The sequence below is a fragment of the Hyla sarda genome, chromosome 10 (genome assembly GCF_029499605.1).
Source record: "Hyla sarda isolate aHylSar1 chromosome 10, aHylSar1.hap1, whole genome shotgun sequence".
In the NCBI taxonomy this organism is placed as follows: Eukaryota; Metazoa; Chordata; class Amphibia; order Anura; family Hylidae; genus Hyla; species Hyla sarda.
Window position 1 is genome coordinate 49,412,871 of NC_079198.1, and position 22,584 is coordinate 49,435,454.

General features: G+C 42.0%; 1 protein-coding gene across 10 annotated transcripts in view; it reads left to right on the forward strand.

Annotated features, from left to right (window-relative positions):
* The window catches only part of LOC130294253 (myosin-10-like), a 312,827-nt gene that overhangs the window by 250,053 nt on the left and 40,190 nt on the right, over positions 1-22,584 (forward strand). For all 10 annotated transcript variants that reach the window (XM_056543843.1, XM_056543842.1, XM_056543841.1 and 7 more), the window contains 5 exons: positions 2,615-2,703; positions 5,699-5,822; positions 6,610-6,818; positions 12,627-12,735; positions 14,291-14,463. In XM_056543843.1, the coding sequence (XP_056399818.1) occupies positions 2,615-2,703; positions 5,699-5,822; positions 6,610-6,818; positions 12,627-12,735; positions 14,291-14,463 (704 nt within the window). The remainder of the gene's footprint in view (positions 1-2,614; positions 2,704-5,698; positions 5,823-6,609; positions 6,819-12,626; positions 12,736-14,290; positions 14,464-22,584) is intronic.

Below are 22,584 nucleotides of genomic sequence, written 5' to 3' on the forward strand. Positions count from 1 at the left end.
TCTTCTCCTGATGATGATGAAGTCCCTTCTTCACCCGGCTTCCAATTGCGATCGGCTTTATCATCAACAAGTGTCTGCACATAACTGTCCTCCTCAGGTTCCTCAACAGTGTCTGCTTCAGGACCCTGAACCCTGGCAACACCGCCTCCCACGTCACTCACCTCATCACTACTTGCCCGCCTAGCGGAGGAAGCGGCGGATGTCTCCTCCACTTCTTGGCTAGGCAGTAGCTGCTGACTGTCCTTTATTAGATTGTCCTCAGTGAATAGTGGAGCTGAACCCACAGCATAAGATATTTCTGTAGGAGAGGGAACAGCATAGGAAAGAGGAAATGGGAGGACAGGGACTGCTGCTGGGCCATGCCAATTGAAGGTTGTTTCTAAAATAAAAGAGAAAGAAGAGGGACCGTGCCTCATGTATTACCCAAGACACAGGGTAGAATGAGGGTTAGGGCAGGGCACCAGCCTTACGGTTGGCCGCTCACCTTGTAGTGGATACCCCTAGATAGGGGTATAGTCAGAAGCTTGATCCGAAGTGAAGTAGATATGAAGAGCGAAATACGACCCATACATCAGGCGCTGTTCCAATTTCCAAGGTAAAATAAACGTAGCCAAAGCAATATGGTGGTTAAAGTGCCAGCACTTTAACTGCCATACTGCTGTGGCTACGTTTATTTTACCTTGAAAATTGGAACAGCGCCTGACGTATGGGTCATATTTTGCTCTTCATATCTACTTAACTGAGGGTTGTGTCTGAGGAACCCACCGACTGTTGACTGGGGGTGTCAGATGTCACTTGTGATGAGGGGGATGACCGTGTTAACCAATTGACAATGGCAGATGGGTTACTGGTCGAGACATGACCGCTGGCTGATAACGGGAGCTCAGGCCTCTCGCTGTGACTCCTGTTGCCACTCGCCCCTAGTCTGCTGCGACCTCTGCCTGAATGATTTAGGCCTCTGCCACTCCTCTGTGCACGTCCTGGCACTTCTCTGCCTTACATACTTGGTGCGTATATGAGGGGAGTACATTACGCTTCACTATGCTTAAAACAGTGTTTGTCTAGAACAGCAGCAGGTGTGCACATTTGGCTGGCCTTTCACAGTATGTAGGCCCTTGACAGATTATCAGGTACAAAATAGTACACTACTTAGATGTATGTATGTGGTATGCACTGATGAGGCCAGAAAAATGCCCTACAGTATGCCTAAAAACTCTGTATTTGTGGAAATCACCAACCGGTGATTACTTTTGTCTGTCCTTTCACAGTACGTACTCCCTTGACCGATTAACAGGTTAAAATTAGTTCACTACTTAGATGTACGTGTGCGGTATGCACTTATGAGGGCGGGAAAATATACTATAGTACCCTTAAAAAAACTTTTTTTTTTTTAAACACCAGCAGTACACAACAGTGCTGCAGCAAAAAAAAAAAAAAAAAACCTGTGTACTAAACATAGAATTGCACTCTGTCAAAGACTATTTGGAATGGACGGCTGTGTATTATACCGTCTACAGACTAGTATAACCAGCAGATGATTTTTTGTGGAACAAAGACACTGAATTGCGCAGAAAAATTATTCCTGCCTCCTCTGCTAAGGTTTATGAAGTTGATGCAGCTTGTTGAAAGTATGAGGCAACACACAGCTATCTGCCCCTCTCTGTAATACTATGCCGAAGAAAGTGACTGGGAAGTTGATGCCTGCAGATGCAGTAAAAATCCTTTTCAGTGAAAAAAACAATGCTCTCCATCCACGAGAACGCTGATGTGACTTGGAGGATGATAAATGCTACTGGACTGCGCTTTTCTCTGCTGTAACACACACACACAAACACAGGCTCTGCGTTCTATGTTCCTTCTGCAGTGTATTGTAATTAAGTCAGGAGCCGGAATTATGGCTGCCGATTATATAGGGCTGTGACATCACAGGGGTGACTGGCAACTGATAGGCTGCATCCTGCATGTGATTCGGGGTCATTCCGCCTACTTCCCTTCCCGCCTTACCTTCCCAGCGTTCCTTGCCCTATGTACTGACATGTGGATCCGCCATTTTAGATGCCCTGGAGCCTGCATCGCATGCAGTAAGTGGAGTTTAAAGAAGCGATTTGCGCGATAGAATGGCGGCGATATTCGCATTCATTGCAAATCAAATATTTCCTGAAATTCGTAATGAATTCGGGTTTGTCAGCTTCTATTCGCTCATCTCTACTTATGAACTATGTAACAAATTATACCTGTATCCTCTGGCTAGGAGATAAGTATCTGGAGAATGGGGACCCTATTCTCCCATCAAAATGGAGCGGCAGGCAATGTAAGCGCATTTCTACTCTATTGATTTTCTATGGGAGCTGCCGAATATTGCCAAACATATCCCACTTCTCCATTCTTATGGGAGACCCGGTCCCCATTCTCTAGATTCTGAGGGTCCTAGCAGTTATCTCTTACCTGGGGACAGAAGATAACTTGTATTTGTGGGAGAACCCATTTAAGTGTAGTTTGAAGTAGGAACCACTCAACATGGTTTTTCCATTTAGGTATATAATAAGATGCAGTGATTGCTTCTTTGTAATATGTAAAGAAAACCATGTAATACATTTACTTTACATTTCTATAGGACTTGGCAGCTGCAGAAAGAGCAAAAAGACAAGCTCAACAGGAAAGAGACGATCTGGCTGATGAACTGGCTAATGGTGTCAGTGGCAAGTATGTGTCCATTTCATCTCAGAAAGTGTTACATCTTAAGTGTTTCAACATCTTGTTTGTGCATTTTGAGTTCATTGTGCTGAAATTGTGGACACATTTATCAAGCCTCCCCAAGCACACTGGTTCAGAAATGGATGCCTGGGCACCCATGCTGAAATCTCCTCTAGCTCTAAGCTAGCAGAGGTTTGAACAGTAATTTTTGATGGTATGTCAGCATAAACTGCTATAAATCTCATGGGAACATTCCCTTTGCCTGAAACTACACTCCTCACCGCTAGGCCTTTTTTTTTTTTTTTTTTTTTAAAGAAAAGGATTGCAGTAACACATGTTTTGCTAATACAAATTTATATTCCATCTGTGTGTATTGGAACTAAACCAAAAAAGCTTATTGGGCATAATGTCACACCAAACTCCAAAAATGGGCTAGACAAAATTATTGGCACCCTTTCAAAATTGTGGAAAAATAAGATTGTTTCAAGCATGTGATGCTCCTTTAACCCCTTAAGGACGCAGGGTGTATCCATACACCCCTGTTTCCGAGTCCTTAAGGTCTCAGGTCGTATGGATATGCCCTGCGTTCTTCCGGCCCCTGCCGCTCGCCGGGCAGGGACCGGACCGGGATGCCTGCTGATATCATTCAGCAGGCATCCCGGCATATCGTCCAGGTGGTCCTGAGGTCCCCCCATATCGGCGATCGACGCAAATTGCGCGTCAATTCAGACGTGCAATTTGTGGTTATTCTGGGTCAATTGGGTCTCTGGTGACCCGGAAAAAAGGGTGAATGGGGCTGTTCGAGACAGCCCCATTTACCCTTCCTCAGCAGGAGTGAGGTGGCACGGGTGCCGCCTCACGATCATGTGATTGATCGGTTGGAACGACCAACCAATCACGGACCTGCTGATGATGGCGATCGGAGCGGAGATCGGCGCCGGCGGGGGTCTCCTACCTTGCCCTGGTCCGACGGGGGTCCCCTCAGGATCGGTGGCGGTAACAGGAGCAGTAGGATTGGTCCCGGCGGAAGGATACAGAGCGGCGGTCCCGGCGGCAGGATACAGCAGGAGGTGAGGCCTGTTCACCTCCTGCTGTTGCATAGCAACAACTCTCGGCATGCAAAGCCAAAGGGCATGCTGGGAGTTGTAGTTTTGCAACAGCTGGAGTTCCAACTACAACTCCCAGCATGCCCTTTGGTAGCCTTTGCATTCTTGGGGTTTTAGTTATGCAACAGCTGGAGGCACATTTTTTTCTATGAAAAAGTGTGCATCCAGTTGTTCATAACTACAACTCCCAACATGCACAGACTACCAAAGGGTATGCTGGGGTTTGTAGCAGTGTGCCTCCAGCTGTTGCAAAACTACAACTCTGAGCATGCCCTTCAGCTGTCAATGCATGCTGATTGTTGCAGTTTTGCAACAGCTGAGACACATTGGTTGTTAAACAGAGTTTGTTACCTAACTCAGTGTTGTGAAACCAGTGTGCCTCCAGCTGTTGGAAAAATACAACTCCCAGCATGCACTGAGAGACTGTACGTGCTGGGGGTTCCAGTTTTGCAACAGCTGGAGGCACACTAGTTGCGAAATACTGAGTTAAGTAACAAACTCTGTGTTTCGCAACCAATGTGCCTCCAGCTGTTGCATAACTACAACTCAGTGCATGGTGGGAGTTGTAGTTTTGCAACAGCTGTAGGTTTGCCTCCCCCCATGTGAATGTACAGGGTACATTCATACGGCACACGGGCAGGTTTACAACGAGTTCTGCTGCAAGTTTGAGATGTGCCAAATTTTCCGCCGCAGCTCAAACTCCCAGCGAGAAACTTACTGTAAACCTCTGCCCGTGTGAATGTACCCTAAAAACACTACAGCCCCCCGAAAAAAAAAACGCCACTGTTACGTCATTGTTTCCAAAACGGAGCCTCCAGCTGTTGAAAAACAACTCAAAGTATTGCCAGACAGCCACTAACTATCAAGGCATGCTAGTAGTTTTGCAACCCCTTGTTACGTTCCTTGGGGGGGTGTAGTTTCCAAAATAGTATGCCATGTGGGGGGGGGGGGGGGGGGGAGGTTCTGCTGTTCTGGCACCATAGGGGCTTCCTAAATGTGACATACCACCAAAAACCATTTCAGAAAAACTCACTCTCCAAAATCCCATGGTCGCTCCTTCTTCTTCATCTGCTTTTTGGGATTTTTCACCAAAAAAGGATGCAAGCACCGCCGAAAATTTACCACCACAATAAAGTCGAATATGTCACGAAAAAACTATCTCTGAATATTCGGTAAAAGCGTTTTCAAGTTGTTAATTCATAAAGCGACTGTGGTCAGAATTGCGAAAAAGGGCTCAGTCCTTAAGGTGAAAAAGGGCTGCATCCTTAAGGGGTTAAAAGGGATTTGACCGTTTTTCACAACAGTTTTGATTAATGTTGATCTGTTATCAAAATGATAAGACCTAAACTGTTACATTGCAGCAAACCTAACGCTCACTTTACATGGGTAGACAACTGCCTGATACAAGCACTGATCAACTATGTACTAGTTTATAGGTGCTTATTGAAAGGACCCTTTAGATAGCCCCATTATTGGGTAGCCATTCACTTCCATTATTAAGTACTGCCAACAGACATAAAAGATGCGAATAGCTTACAAACTGTTTTTTTCTTTGTCAGACGGTCAATGGGCCTTTTACATAGCATATTATTTATCTCATTCTAAAAGAGTTATGCTTGATACATTTAGCTCACAGAGGAGGGCCTAAAATAAGTAGCGAACTCTGCTGTGAGAACTTTTATGTCTGTACAGGTTTTTACTTTTGAATAGAAACTAGAATGTTTCCATTCACTGATAGTAAGCAGTGATAATGACAGGAGTGAGAAACTTTAACAGAAAATATATTATATTAGAAAGTAGAATTAAGGCCCTCTGGGGAAAAATGCACAAACTTGCTCATAAAAAAGTCTATATTGAGGAATTCCACTATTAACCACATTAATTTTATTTTCTGATAGATCCGCTCTTTTGGATGAAAAGCGAGCATTGGAAGCTAGGATTGCTCAGCTCGAGGAAGAGTTGGATGAGGAGCAAAGTAATATGGAGCTTCTTAATGACAGATATAGGAAGTACACACTGCAGGTAAGATAAGATAACAATAAAATGAATATCCAGTTTGCATTTGTGATAGTGCTATAATAAAAATCAGAATAACACAGCAAGCCAACCTGTATAGAAATCTGATGGTGTGTTATTTATGCATATAAATATGGAACATTTTCTGCCAAGCTCAGTCGCTATCACATTATATTATGGTTACAGAAAAGTATGCAAGGTCTGTGATGGTAGCTGGATATCATCTGATGAATTCTTCTCCTCTTTTCCATCACTCCAGTTATATAAAAATAGCATAGGGAACAATGGAGGTTGCATTCACAGCATAATGTTTATTGCATTTAAATATATACAGCTACTTTAATTTAATTATACAAGGGTTTGGTTGGTTGCAGTACTATAGATTTTAGGTATTCCAGTTCTAGAAAAAATGTTTTAAAGTAAGTCAGCATGATATTAAAATAAAATAGAAACCATACTCACCTGCTCCGATCCCTGCTAGCTCCTGGTCCTGGAAGGTTATTGCTGCTTCCTGGTTCCTGTGGCTTAGCCAGCAATGACTGAAATGGATCAACGGTGCAGCCAGTGATTAGCTTGACAGGCAAAGATGACACATTTCAGGGTCCAGGAAAAAAAAAGAGATGAATGGAAGGGATTGGAAGCTAGCAGGGATCATAGCAGGGGAGTATGGTTTGTTTTTTATTTTTATACACTCTGACTCACTTATAACATTTATTCTGGCTGGAATTCCCTTTTATGATCTGCTTCAAAATTTCTACACCCGGCATATACACTGCTACAATACTTTCAACAGGTGGAGACAATGACCACTGAGTTGGCAGCAGAGAGGAGCTTCTCACAGAAGGCAGAGAATGCACGTCAGCAAATGGAAAGACAAAACAAGGAGCTCAAAGTGAAATTAAGTGAGATGGATTCTACGGTCAGGTCAAAATACAAGATTACTATTGCATCCCTGGAGTCTAAGATTGCTCAGCTGGAGGAGCAAATGGAACAAGAATCAAAGTAAGTAAACTTATTGGACCTCATGTGTTAACACTTTCTGAGAAAAGACTATGTTGCCCATAATAATCAGTTCAGCTGTTATTTTTTAAACTATTTCTGTAAGTCTACATTATACCTCATCAAAGTGAAGCTGCAGCTTGCAACATATTATAAAAAAAACAATATATCCATATTACAATAAAATATAAACATAATAATTGCAACTCCTTATATTCTTAGTGGTGATAACAAAATAGAGTGCAGGCAGTCTGCACATTACAATTTTCAGTGTATGCTCTGCAGGTATTGCTTACTAAACCTGTATGTTAAGTGACAGTGACTGTCCGTGAAATAAAGGCTGATGTTGGGTTGTAAGCATCAACTGTCTTTATGTTCTATTAAGGCAAGGAGGTGGTAATTCCACAATGAAACCACCCCTAACAGCATTATTTCAATAATATCCAGCACTCTCATGCCCCTTAAATAAACCATCCTTATTGGATTTCAACTAAAATAAAAGCAATAATCACTTTTACAGTACCTACATCTAAGTAGTGTACTATTTCGTACCAATTAATCTGTCAAGGGCCTAGATACTGTGAAAGTACTCACCGGCTGGTGTTGTACTCATACTTTTTTAAGCGTATTGTAGCACATTTTTCTGCCCTCATAAGTGCATACCACATACCTACATCTAAGTAGAGTACTATTGTGTACCTGTTAATCTGTCAAGGGCCTACATACTGTGAAAGGACAGCCAAAAGTAATCACCGGCTGGTGTTGTACTCAAATTATTTTTTAAGTGTACTTTAGCGCATTTTTCTGCCCTCATAAGTGCATACCACGTACCTACATCTAAGTAGACTACTTTGTACTTGATAATCTGTAAAGGGCCTAGATACTTTGAAAAGACAGCCAAAAGTACACACCTGCTGCTGTTCTAGACAGATACTGTTAAGCGTAAGTTGAGCGCATTCTACTGCCCTCATAAGTGCATACCACATACGTACACCTAAGTGTTTTACCATTTTTTTTCCTGATAAAGTCTTTAGGGCCTAGTTACTGTAAAAGTCCAGCCTGCTGCTGGCCTGCTGCTGCTGGTAAGTACACACCTGCTGCTGGTCTAGACAAATACTGTTTTAAGTGTAGTGAAGCATAATGTACTGCCCTCATAAACGCACTAAATATGTCAGGTAGAGAAGTGCCAGGACATGCACAGAGGAGATGCAGAGGCCTAAATTCATCAGGCGCAAGCAGAGGTCGCAGCAGAGTAGGGGCGTGTGGCAGCAGGAGTCACAGCGAGAGGTCTGAGCTCCCAGTGTTAGCTAACAGTCGTGTCTCGACCAGCAACCAAGCAGTCGTGTCTCGACCAGCAACCATTGATTGGTTCACTCAGTCATGCACTTCATCCCAAGTGACATCCAACACCCCCAGTCAACAGTCGATGGGTTCCTCAGACTTAACCCTCAATTGGCATGGCCCTCATGCTGCTGTTGCCACCTCCAGGCTCTGTCATTGTGCTGCTATAGGGTCTCCTCATGCTGATGCTACCACCTCCAGGCTCTCTGATTGTGCTGCTCTAAGGTCTTCTCATGCTGATGCTGCCACCTCCAGGCTCTATCATTGTGCCGCCACATGGTCTCCTCATGCTGATTCTAACACCTCCAGGGTCTGTCATTGTGCTGTTATATGGTCTCCTCATGCTGATGCTGCCACCTCCAGGCTCTCTCATTGTGCTGCTCTATGTTCTCCTCATGCTGATGCTGCCACCTCCAGGTTCTGTCATTGTGCCAATAATAAAAAAGTTATTCCACCTATTCACACCTGGGTTTGTGTTCAGCGTTTTATATGTGAGGGCTCTTTTCTCACTGAATCAACATATAGACCAGAAAATTTTACGAAACACACCATAAACTTTGTTTTCTTAATATGCTTTAGTAAATAATTTTCAGATCCACAATTCCATTTTTATAGCAAGAAAATATAGTACAAAAAACATATATCACCCAAGTTGCACCTTCTCGGACACTCTAGACACTCTTCTTATAGCTGGAAGTATTCAGCCCATGCTTAGGGCCTCCTCCTGCTGAAGATCCTTCCTCTCACAAAGGGGAACAGAGTGGAGCTTGAATCGACACTGATGACGTTCCAGAGGACACGCCTCCTTTCTCAAGTATCCCATTCTGTCATTGTTCCGCCATATGGTCTCCTCATGCTGATGCTACCACTTCCAGGCTCTGTCATTGTGCCGCCATATGGTCACCTCATGCTCATGCTACCACCTCCAGGATCTCTCATTGTGCTGCCATGGATACTGCAAAACATAATTAACATGCTGGTCTACCTGCATTAGACCACAAGTAAGTATGGAGGATATGCATTAGCAAAAACGTAACTTTTCTAAGGATAAAATATATGCACCCCAATTTTTTTTTAAATCTAACAAAAGGAAAGGTGTGCAAAAAACACCATGTGCCACCTACACCACCAAGTACCAATGTGATGCAAAGACCTCTAAAAGGTGGAAGGGAACAACGTATGGTCCATTGCAACAGGTGGGGGTAAAAACTTCCCCTGTAAGGCCCTACTCTCGCACTATTAATTCCCTTCTTGGCAAGTGTTGCTCTTCCTAAAAAGAGCAGCTCCACACAGGAACCTCTCCCTATTTCCAACTAAAAACTCGGGCAAATGGCAGTGCAAAATAATAGTGCGAGAGTAGGGCCTTACAGGGGAAGTTTTTATCCCCACCTGTTACAATGGACCATACGTTGTTCCCTTCCACCTTTTAGAGGTCTTTGCATCGCATCAATACTTGGTGGTGTAGGTGGCACATGGTGTTTTTTGCACACCTTTCCTTTTGTTAGATTTTAAAAAAAAATTTGGGTCCATATATTTTATCCTAAGAATAATGTTAAAAGTTAAGTTTTCCTTAATGCTCAATACTTACTTGTGCACACCAACACTTTGACAAAAAAGACTGTTTTCTTCTGCCTACCTGCCTCAGCTACTATTCTGATCCTGCCCCCGCCTGATGCCACACGTCTGATGCCAAGTTCTCCTTCTTTCACCCACCTTCGCCACTGGGTACTGATATTAACACCCACCACCCCACTCTACCAAAGTGTACCAAGGTAAACGGCAGCACTGAAGTGTGGAGCTGTAACTATGGTCAGGGAGAATTCATGTCCTTTACGGTCCACTGGGTGAATGTGATTCCTGCACAGCCACAACAGCAACTTGGAAAGGTCACGCCGCTTCCACCTCCATGCTTTCAGGCTGTTGGTCCTGCAACAGTGTGCGACTCCGCCTCCTCATCCTCCACCGTGTCCCATAGTCACCCCAAGGAGAACTCATCGGTCCACGAAAAATGTCGAGACACTGACCCTTATGAAGATGAATCAGGCATGGATAAGCCAGAATTTCCACCCACCAATGTCTGATGCATCAGAGTAGATTGACCATGGTGCCACACCAACACTTCACAAATATGGATAGTGCCAAACAGATTTAAGGTGCTGCTCCCCAGTTACAAACATTATTCCGCATCAGACCTTTTTCCACCCACCTTCGTCACCGGGTACTGGTATTGCCACCCACCGCTCCACTCTGTCAACGGGTCACTTTCAGGACTCCTGATGCTGCTACTGCCACCTCCAGGCTGTGCCATTCAGCTACTATATGTTCTTTTCATGCTGCCGCCAACTCCAGGCTATGCCATTCAGCCACTATATGGTCTGCTCATGCTTCCGCCACTTCCAGGCTGTGTCATTCATCCACTATATGTTCTAACTCATGCTTTTGCCAACTCCAGGCTATGCCATTCAGCCACTATATGGTCTCCTTATCTGCTGCCAACTCCAGGCTGTGCCATTCAGCCACTATATGGTCTCCTCATGCTTCCGCCACCTCCAAGCTGTGTCATTCAGCCACTATATGGTTTACTGATGCTGCTGGGCCTGGGACATTACCTAAAAAAAATTATGGTACGACTAGCTACCATAAATCTTCAATTTAAATTTGAAAATTCATCTTTTAATCTTAGGGATTTTGAGGCCCTATGGTCTCATGCTGCCGCTAACTCCAGGCTGTGTCATTCAGCCACTATATGTTCTCCTCTTGTTGCTGCCAATTCCAGGCTGCATCATTCTGCCAGATTATGGTCACCTCATGCTGCTGCCACCTCTAGGCTCTGTCATTGTGCTCCTGTGGTCGTCGACGTCATATTACCTGTGGAATTATCACAAGAATCCAATGAAACAGCTTGGAGTGATAACAATGAATCATAACTGATTAAATCAAACATTCATACTTTCACAGTCAGGGGGCTGAGAGGCAGGGGCTGTAACAGGTGGTATCTTGCCTGGCGGAGGACCGTCAGCTCGATGCTCACCAGAATGGGTAATCAAAAAATTCAAATAAATTCAAATTAAATGAAATAAAAATTACATTAAAAATCTGCCACATCCAGACTCTTTGTGGCAGTGATTCAATAGCGATGCCTGTAATCTGCATGTCATACTGAATAACAGTATTATTTCACTAACACAGCACACTCCCTATGAGTGTTAGGACAAGGCAAAGTGCTCTACACCCCTATTGTGCTTCTCTGTAGGCCAGAAATAGCCGTTTTAATAGCGATTCGCCACAAATATATTCAGTCCAAACTGAATTTTTTCAGAAAATTCGGCGAATCGAGCAAATTGAATTTTTCAGAAATTCACTCCTCTGTAGTTCTGGCTATGTGGCAACATAACATGAGTGAAACAGTGAGCTTGCTGTTTCCTATAATATTTAAATCTACATCTATAAAGATGGTAATAGACATTAGACGTGTCAGTATACTGTCATACGAGACGCCACCATACATGTAGTACGTACCTGACAGACAGTAATGGACATGCTTGGGAAGGATCTGCGCTTGTCTTGGGGCTAAATGGCTATGTCATGAGATTACCATAACACTGTGGCTAGCATTTTGTGAACTGGTATTTCCTGTTTGGCTTTTCTTTTTTTGACTACAAATCCCACAATTTCATTTTCCTCCCTCCCTCACATGAGCCACCCAGTGAAACATAAATGAGCTGCATCCATTCAAATACCCATGGTTTTCAATCAGGGTTTCTACAGCTGTTGCATTAGTTGCAGATTGCTCCCTCCACCCATTGAAGCAGACAGGCACCCTGTCATCAGCTGACTAGTGAGTCAGGTACATGACACAGAGGCCAAATATTCATGGGGACCCAACCTCTTATTAACTTTGTATGTATTTTAAATTTATACCAAACAATCAATAATATTAATGTAGTGAATAAATACTCTTAACACATTACTGGCAAGTGCCTTGTGTTAGTAAAAAACACATGGCCACACTAAGGTGCATGTATAGTAATATGATACACAACCTGTAAGCCTTTACCTACAGTGCCATAAGCAGAGATTTCCAAGGTCCCCTACTCTTGTATGATACATGTGTATGATAAACCCTTTTTTTTCAAATGTTTACAAAGTTGATATAACATAATCCATCCAAACATTTTCCTATCTTCAGAATCTTTTGATCTATACATCAGGTGCTGTGATTGCATTCCATGGATTGCGCCAAGACCTCGCATTTTCTACATTTCATCCTCTAAAGACTATAATGAGAATATTCTAATGGACGTATAGGATTTTGTTACTGCCGTTTTCAGCTGGTTTTCAGAAGGAACTTCATACGAATGTTTTTTAAAAACGGAGAATTTTGTATTATGAAAGAAGCCTTAGGTTGAACTTGATGAACTCTTGTCATTCAACTTTATAAACTGTGTAACTATCTTTTTTTATTACTAGGGAGCGTGTTTTGGCTAACAAACTGGTAAGACGTGCTGAAAAAAGACTTAAGGAGGTCCTCTTACAAGTAGAAGAAGAGAGAAGGAATGCGGATCAGTTTAAGGATCAGGTAAATTTACATTTTTTTCCTCAATAAGAACTTGTTTCCGGATGAAAACAGACATTCTTGCCATACTCATTCATGCAGACTAATCATTGGTTTGTCTGTAATTCAGGAATAGTGTTGCTCACGAATATTCGCAATTCAAATTTTAATTGCGAATATCGCATATTCGCGAATTTGCGAATATAGCACTATATATTCGCAATTACGAATATTCGCTTTTTTGTTGTTTTTTTTTCACAGTACACATCACAGTGATCACTGATCATCCCTCTCTGCTCTTCGCATATGCGCATATTCGCGAATATTGAGCCCTCCCTTCTTTCCTTCTTTAATGGTATAGGAAACCAATGGGCTAGCGCAGTGGTCTCCAACCTGCGGACCTCCAGATGGTGCAAAACTACAACTCCCAGCATGCCCGGACAGCCGTTGGCACTGCCAACGAGTGTACTGCACTAGTGCATTAACTCTGTGATTTTTTTGCCCATTGAAACCAATAGACACATTGTGGTCTATGGGGTTCTCATGGTATGTAAAACTGTAAGATAAGCAGGAGGGTCTCGGCAGTACAGTAGATGGTGCAGTGGTTCGAGTCCCGGGGTGGGATGGAGTGTTACAGTGTTGTGGTTTATCTTTTTTACTCGTGATTGACAAATGTAGGTCAATTGGTAATTAAGAAAGCCTTTGAACCGTGGGAACTAAGTCAATTGGCAATTATCTGAGTGTTTGAAACATGGAAATTAGGTTAATGGGGTACCAAATATGGGTATTGGGGTTAATTGAAACTGGATGTAATGTGTAAGGCTGGGTATGTATGAATGGGAGGTTAAGGAACATAATGTGTTATCAATACCTGTGCAGAGTAAAGGTTGCCCATAGCAACCAATCAGATTGCTTCTTTCATTTTTCAAAGGCCTTGTTAAAAATGAAAGAAACAATCATATTGGTTGCTATGGGCAACTCAGAAACTTTTCCTCTGGACAGGTTTTAATCAAAACCTGTGCAAAGGAAAAGTTGTCAGATTGCTTCTTTCATTTTGCAGAGGCCTTTTGAAAAATGAAAGACATGATCTGATTGGTTGCTATGGGCAACTCAGCAGCTTTTCCAGGAAAGTACAGTTAAACCACAACATTGTAAGACTCCGTCCCACCCCGGGACTTGAACCACCACATGGTCTCCCATCCACTGTACTGCTGAGACCCTCCTGCTTATCTTAGTTTTACATAACATGAGATCCTCATAGATCACAATGGGCCTATTGGTTTCAATGGGCAAAAAAAACACAAAGTTAATGCACTAGCCCATTAGTTCCCTATACCATTAAAGGGAGGGCTCAATATTCGTGAATATTCGCATATGTGCATCGATTTTCGCATACGCATATAAATTTTCGCAAGTGCACATAGAAAAAAACGAATATAACATGAATATATAATATAAATTTCGTGAATATATGACGAATATTCGTCCATATATTCGCAAAATATCGTAAATTCGAATATTGCCTATGCCGCTCATCACTATTCAGGAATGCATTTTAAAAATGTTATTACTTTTAAAGCTGGAAAAAGCAAATATCCGCATGAAGCAGCTGAAACGCCAGTTGGAGGAAGCAGAAGAGGAAGCATCAAGAGCAAATTCTAACCGCCGCCGACTGCAGAGGGAACTGGAAGATGTAACAGAATCTGCCGAGTCTATGAATCGAGAGGTGACTACACTTAGGAGCCGATTAAGGTAAGATGGAGATTTCCTTCCTTTTTAAGCTGGTGAAAGTGTAAATCCAATCAAAATAGTCTTCCTACATCTTATAAGGAACCTGTCAGCAGTTCTTTCACAGTGAAGCTGCTGGCAGTGTGATGTGGGTAATGTAATACCCATTCTATCTATCTTAGTAATATGCATATCTGAGTATTATATTTTTAGAAATTAACCCTTAAAGGACACAGCAGGTTTTGGCATGGTGGACACTGCCAGTTTTCATTTTACGTTTTAGTTTTTTCCTCTGTGCCTTTAAAGGGGTAATTCTGTGGAAAACAATTTATTTTAAATCAACTGGTGCCAGCAAGTTAAACAGATTTGTAAATTACTTCTATTAAAAAATCTTATTCCTTCCAGTACTTATCAGCTGCTGAATGTTTCAGAGGAAGTTGTGTAGTTGTTTCCAGTCTGACCACAGTGCTCTCAGCTGACACCTCTGTCCGTGTCAGGAACTGTCCAGAGCAAGAGAGGTTTGCTATGGGGATTTGCTCCTTCTCTGGACAGTTCCTGACATGGACAGAGGTGTCAGCAGAGAGCATTGTGGTCAGACTGAAAAGAACTACACAACTTCCTCTGGAGCATACAGCAGCTGATAAGTACTGGAAGGATTAAAGGGGTTATCCAGGAAAAAACTTTATATATATATATATATATATATATATATATATATATATATATATATCTCAACTGGCTCCAGAAAGTTAAACAGATTTGTAAATTACTTCTATTAAAAAATCTTAATCCTTTCACTACTTATGAGCTGATGAAGTTGAGTTATTATTTTCTGTCTAAGTGCTCTCTAATGACACGTGTCTCGGGAACCGCCCAGTTTAGAAACAAATTTCCATAGCAAACCTCTTCTACTCTGTGCAGTTCCCAAGACAAGCAGAGATGTCAGCAGAGAGCACTGTTGCCAGACAGAAAACAACAACTCAACTTCAGCAGCTGATAATTATTGAAAGGATTTAGATTTTTTAATAGAAGTAATTTACAAATCTGTTTAACTTTCTGGAGCCAGTTGATATAAAAAAATATAAAAAATAAAGTTTTTACCTGGAATACCCCTTTATGATTTTTTAATAGAAGTAATTTACAAATGTGTTTAATTTTCTGGTACCAGTTGATTTAAAAAATAAAATAAAAATTGTTTTCCACTGGAGTACCGCTTTAAAGAGACAGGAGTCTTTTATTATTCCATGAGGGCTTGTTTTTCGTGTGACCAATTGTGCATTGTAATGACACCTTTCATTTTACATAAAGTGTGTGGAAAGGAGTGGAAAAGATTGGAAAAAATAAAATTTTTCAACTTTTGGGGTTTTTGTTTTTACACAGTGCACTATACAGTATAACTGTATGCGGCGAGGGGGGAGCATCTGAAGTGGCAAAACTACACCCCTCACAAAATGTAACAAGGGGTACAGTGAGCATTTGCACCCCACTGGAGTCTGACACATTTTTGGAGCAGTGGTCCGTAAAAATGAAAAATGTAATTTTTCATTTGCACAGCCCACTGTTCCAAAGATCTGTCAAATGCCAGTGGGGTGTAAATGCTCACTGCATCCCTTGTTACATTACTTGAGAGGTGTAGTTTCCAAAATGGGGTCACATGTGGGGGGGTCCACTGTTCTGGCACCATGGGGGCTTTGTAAACGCACATGGCCCCTGACTTCCATTCCAACCAAATTCTCTCTCCAAAAGCCCAATGGCGCCCCTTCTCTTCTAAGCATTGTAGTTCAACCGCAGAGCACTTTACATCCACATATGAGGTATTTCTATCCTCAGAAGAAATTAGGTTTTGGCGGCTTTTTCTTCTGTTACCCCTTGTGAAAATAAAACATTTGAGGTAACCCCAGCATTTTATTGAAAAAAATAAAGGTTGTTAATTTTACGTCAATCACCTGTGGGGTTAAAGACTCAATTTACCCCTTGTTACGTTCCTTGAGGGGTGTAGTTTTCAAAATAGTGTACCATGTGTTTTTTTTTTTTTTTACTGTTCTGGCATGATGGGGGCTTCCTAAATGCGACATGCCCCCCAAAAACCATTTCAGCAGAATTCGCTCTCCAAAGTCCCATTGACGCTCCTTCCCTTCTGAGCCCTCTAGTGCACCCACAGAGCACTTTACATCCACTTATAAGGTATTTCCTTACTCGAGAGAAAATTAACTACAAGTATTAGGGAGCCTTTTTACCTTTTACCCCTTGTAAAAATGGAAAAAAAATGGGGCTACAATAACGTGTTAGTGTAAAAATTGAGATTTTGATGCTATTCCTGTGAAACACCTAAAGGGTTAACAAACTTTTTGAATGTCATTTTGAATATTTTTAGGGGTGCAGTTTTCATAATGGGGTCCATTATAGGGGATTTCCAACATAAAGACCCTCATATTCACTTCAAAATTAAACTTGTCCCTGAAAAATTCAGATTTTGAAATATTCCTGAAAAATTGGAAATTGGAAAATTGCTGCTATACTTTGAAGCACTATGATGTCTTCAAAAAGTAAAAACATGTCAACTAACATAAAGTTAACATATTGTATATGTGAATCAATATGTAATTTATTTGACATGTCCCTTTTCCTTGCAAGCAGAGAGCTTCAAAGTTAGAAAAATGCTAAATTTTCTATTCTTTTCTGAAATTTTGGAATTTTTCACTAAGAAATTATGAAAGTATCAACGAAAATAGACCACTAATATAAAGTTGAATATGTCATGAAAAAACAATCACGGAATAAAAAGCAAAAGCATCCCAGAGTAATTAATGCATAAAGTTATCAGATTTTAGGTCAGATTTGAAAAAAATGCTCTCATCCTTAGGGTCCTAATGGGCTTCGTCCCTAAGGGGTTAAAACAATACACATGATGACAAAGTTTTTATTTTTTGTAATAGGGGTACTCCGCCCCTATACATCATATCCCCTATCCAAAGGATAGGGGATAAGATGTCAGATCGCGGGGGTCCCACCGCTGGGGACCCCAGGGATCTCAGCTGCAGCACTCACCTCTTGCGGCTTTCGGATACGCTGGAGGCTTCGGCTCCCGACCACGGTGACGTGAGATCGTGGCGTCACGACTCCGCCCCATGTGATGTCACGCCCCGCCCCTCAATGCAAGTCTATGGGGGGGGGGCGTGACAGCCGTCACGCCCCCTCCCATAGACTTGCATTGAGGGGGCAGGGCATGATGTCACACGGGGGCGGAGTCGTTACGCCACGATCTCCTGTCACCATGGTCGTGAGGCATTAGGATGAGAGCCTCCAGCGCTGACGGAAGCCACAACAGCCCGTATGGGGGCTAAAAAAAAAAAAAGTGTAACATTGTTTTTAATTAAAGTTCATTAACCCCTTCCCTATTAAACGTTTAAATCAAACCCCCTTTTCCCATTTTTTTCCATAAAATAATGTAATAAAGAATAAAAATAATTACATGTGGTACCGCCGCGTGCGTAAATGTCGGAGCTAAAATATTAGCTTAGCTAAACCACACGGTCGATGGCCTACACATAAAAAAAATGACAAAGTCCAAAATTGTGCATTTTTGGTCACTTAATGTACCATAAAAATATTAATAAAAAGCGGTCAAAAAGTCCCATCAAAACAAAAATGGCACCGATAAAAACTACAGATGACTGCACAAAAAATGAGCCCTCATACTGCCCGAATATTCCAATTTTCAACATACTAATTTTGGCGCATGTAGTTTATAATTTTTTTAAGTATTAAAATAAAACCTATATAAATCGGGTATCCTTGTAACCGTATGGACCTACAGAATAAAGATAAGGTGTAATGTTTACCAAAAAGTGCACTACGTAGAAACGGGAGCCCCCAAAATTTACAAAATGGCATTTCTTTTTTTATTTCACCCCAAAAAGAATTTTTTTTGGGTTTCGCCGCAGGTTATATTATAAAATAAATGATGTAATTACAAAGTATAATAGGTGATGCAAAAAACAAGCCCTTATATGGGTCTGTAGTGTTCTGAGAATTTGCTGAGTCCTTAAAGGGGTACTCCGTTGCTGTCACGCCCCCTCCCGTAGGTTTGCATTGAGGGGCAGAGGCGTGATGTCACGCGCCGTCGGCCCCGTGGTCGTCGGTAATCAGACCCGGAGCGAACACACTCCGGGGACTCATTATAAACGGGGTGCCGCGTGCAAGATCTTGGGGGTCCCCAGCGGCGGGACTCCCGCGATCAGGCATCTTATCCCCTATCCTTTGGATAGGGGATAAGATGTCTAAGCACCGGAGTACCCCTTTAAGGTAAAAATAGGCTGAGTCCCTAAGGTGTTAATGGAGATAAACCATCACATAGGGGAACAGTAGGCCAATATCCTACAACATATTATGATCAAACAGAGTGGGGTACTTTTAGAACATAACATAAAATATAGTGAAACATTGTATTTACAAAAAAAAAATAGAGGGTTCATAATCGAAACAATAAAACATGGGGCCTACGCAGGCCCAAAAATCAGTCTTTGCATGAACCAGACAAAAATGTACGGTACATCCTGGTGTGTTACGTAGATTTTCTTCCATTGTTTGTTAAGGGGTTACACTTTATTTGCGGTATCTGGAGTCATTGGGGCATTACACAACATCTCTGAGTCTGCAGCAAGAGGAGATATGTTTGCAGAGATGATTTCACGACTCAAAGCTATTTGCATATTTTAGATGTAACAACTAAAGTTTAATATCTAAAAATGTATTACCAAACAGCTTTAATGCTGCAGTATTTTCATCCTGGAAATCAGTGATTATCTCTAACATATAGAAAGAGATATTTTTATATATCTATATACAGGGGTGGAAAAAAAAAGTGTGGGAACTCACCAAAATTTCCACTCAAGGGATGATACTGCTAATGGGAATGGTGTCCCTGCTGTGGAAAAAGTGCAGGAACTCAGTTCCCACATGTTCCTGCAGGACTTGAGCCCTGTAAAAAAAAAATAAAAAATAAAAAAAAAATTATACATATATATATAGACAAAGAATAAGTCAGCCAGCACTTTAGCTGATACCAAGCTATTATATGGACCTGGCCTGCAGGTGTACGCTACTAGGCTAAATATACAGCAACAGAAGAATGCAGCAGCACACTGCCAGCACAAGGATATAGGTGAAACATGGACATGCAGATAAAACATGGAGAGCTATACAGCTATGGTGTAATAGATGCAAATGTGAAACTATAAGATAGTGAGGCACTTAGCTCGCAAATTTGTCTCCGCCGGCGGTCAAATAGCTTGGACCGTCCCACCGCGATAAGATGGCCTCATTGGGACGGACCCTACACTGTGAATATGCCTCTGTGTGAACAGTTCAGTAAGCATGGCAGGGTCTGGAACGTCCAAGACACCTTATATACACACCTGATAGAGGTGGGTGGGGTGCAAGGCCAACATGGAGGTAGCCAGTCCCCCGTATGTGTAATACAGACAAAGAATAAGTCAGCCAGCACTTTAGTTGATACCAAACTATTATATGGACCTGGCCTACAGGTGCACGCTACTAGGCTAGATATACAGCAACAGAAGAATGCAGCAGCACACTGCCAGCACAAGGACATAGGTGAAACATGAACATGCAGATAAAACATGGAGAGCTATACAGCTGTAATAGTTTCACATTACAGCTGTATACAGCTGCTGCATTCTTCTGTTGCTATATATATATATATATTTTTTTTTTTATATATATTTATTTATACAGGGGTGTGAAAATTAAATGTGGAAATTAAAAAATTAAATAAAATAAAACCTACTTGTCCAAGGGACTAAAACGGGAGCACAATCTACTTGTCCCTCATGACAATCCACTTGGTGTGGTAGACAAAATAATTTCAACCAAAAAGTCATTAAGGTCTATATTTACAACATTTGGACTGGATATTCCCTTTAAAAGGGAATATGGCAGCTGTTGTGTGCTAGCAAAACTTCTGACTGCCCTAAATAGACATTTAGGTGGGGAGAGCATATGAACCTCTGCCCGGCTTTTATTGTTCTGGCCACTGGATGCTAAAGTGTAATGAAGCCTTCCTTGGCCCTATCGTTTACCAGTGATTGACATCTAAGTAGGGCTGCAGCTAACGATTATTTTAATAATCGATTAATTGTCGATTATTTGATCGATTAATCGAACAAAATATCAAAATGCCCCCAAAAAAGGCGGTTCAGCTGATAGTACTTGAAAAATGATGTACGATGGCCATATTAAAAGTTTCTAGCATGTGATGTGACCAAACAGCAACAATTTTTTTTTTTTTTTACGTTTATGCCGGTTGCTGTACAGGATCATTATTAATGATTCTATAGAGAAAACAGCGTAAATTTGAAACTGCCACATGGGTAACTGTCTGAACTATTAAAATAAAATGTTAATGATTCACTAATATTTTAATACTTCAGACAGTCACCCATGCGGCAGTTTCAAGTATGTAAAAAAATTTTTTACTTTTTTGTATAGCAATAGGAAAAGGGGAGCTGAATTTTTATAGGAGGAGCAGTTAATTGACATATATTTTTTTATTACTTTACTCTTTTTATATAGCACTCCTATACACATGGGGGTATGTACAGACTGCAGAGCATTGCACCCGATCCATGTCTGTAGTACAGAATCTTTAGTAATACAGACAGACAATAGGGTGCAAATGCTCTGCACATACCCCCATTAGTATATAGTGTGTACTACACACAATGCTAAGCACATGGGGGATATGTGCAGAACATTGCACCCTAGCGTCTTCTGCAGACACTAGGGTGCAAATGCTCTGCACATACCCCCATGTGTATAGCAGTGTATGTACTACACACACTGCCATACACATAGTGGTATGTGCAGAGCATTGCACAATATTGTCTGTACTACAGACACTAGGGTGCAATGCTCTGCACATACCCCCATGTGTATAGCAGTGTGTGTGTAGTAGATACACTGCTATACACATGGGGGTGTGTGCAGAGCATTTGCACCCTAGTGTCTGCAGAAGACGCTAGGGTGCAATGTTCTGCACATATCCCCCATGTGCATAGCAGTGTGTGTAGTACACACTATATACTAATACTGGCCCCACCAAGCTTACTATTGCAGACTGTAATGATAGAGACACACACCACCCGTCTGTCACTATCTCCTTCCACACCAGGAATATCCGCAGCCCAGCTGACAGCAGCCCCCAGCAAGCCCATTTCCCTGTCACCGGGTCACTTACTCAGCTGTCCACTGCCGCTGGGGTTACTGATGCTCGCTAGTTGCCAGGATTGGAAAGGTAGTCCCGGAGCCAGGGCAGCTCCCTGCCAGTCTCCAGCAGCTCTGTGTGCAGCTCCTGAGCTGTGAGCAGCAGCTGATCCCACAGCAACAGCGCCGCAACCGCATCCAGCGGCATCCGCCCAGGCTCTGGGACTGGGGTCAGGTACTGTTAAATTAAAGAGGCTGTGGCGGTGTGGGATTTGCAGTACCTGCAGACACAGCCCCCTAACGCCCGCACCGCCTGTTGCAGCCTCATGACTGCCGGCGCCCGGCATCCCTTTGCAACAAATCGGCCAATTATTCGATAACAGGATTCGTCGACAATGAATCCCATGATTGAATTTTATTGATAACATCGATTAATTGTTGCAGCCCTAATCTCTAGCATCCTGTCAAAAATCCCTAGAGCTGTCAATCACTGGTGAGAGACAGGGCTGTGGAGACTCTCATTAAAGGGGGCTCGGGGGTAGATCCCACCTCTCTGACTCTTCAGAAGTTGATGACCGGAACATTAAAAAGCCTTCTTAGTCAGGAAAGTATATAACCAAAAGCAGAGGTATGTATGCTTGCCCCTTCCCAGTGCCTATTTAGAGCTGTCAACAGTTTTGCTTGCATCCAGCTGCTAACATAAAGTAAGCTGTATTTTAAATATTAGGCCTATTCAATTATTTTTAGCAACCAAAGCCATTTATATAGAAGTATTACCTTTTCTATTGAGTACTCTGTTTGTACTGACCAAATAAATATTATGTATGAACCCAGTCTAAAGAATATTCATAACATTGTCCTGAAGTGTCCTCGACTTTCCAATGACCTGTTCTTAGCTTAGGAATCATCCCCAGTATTGTG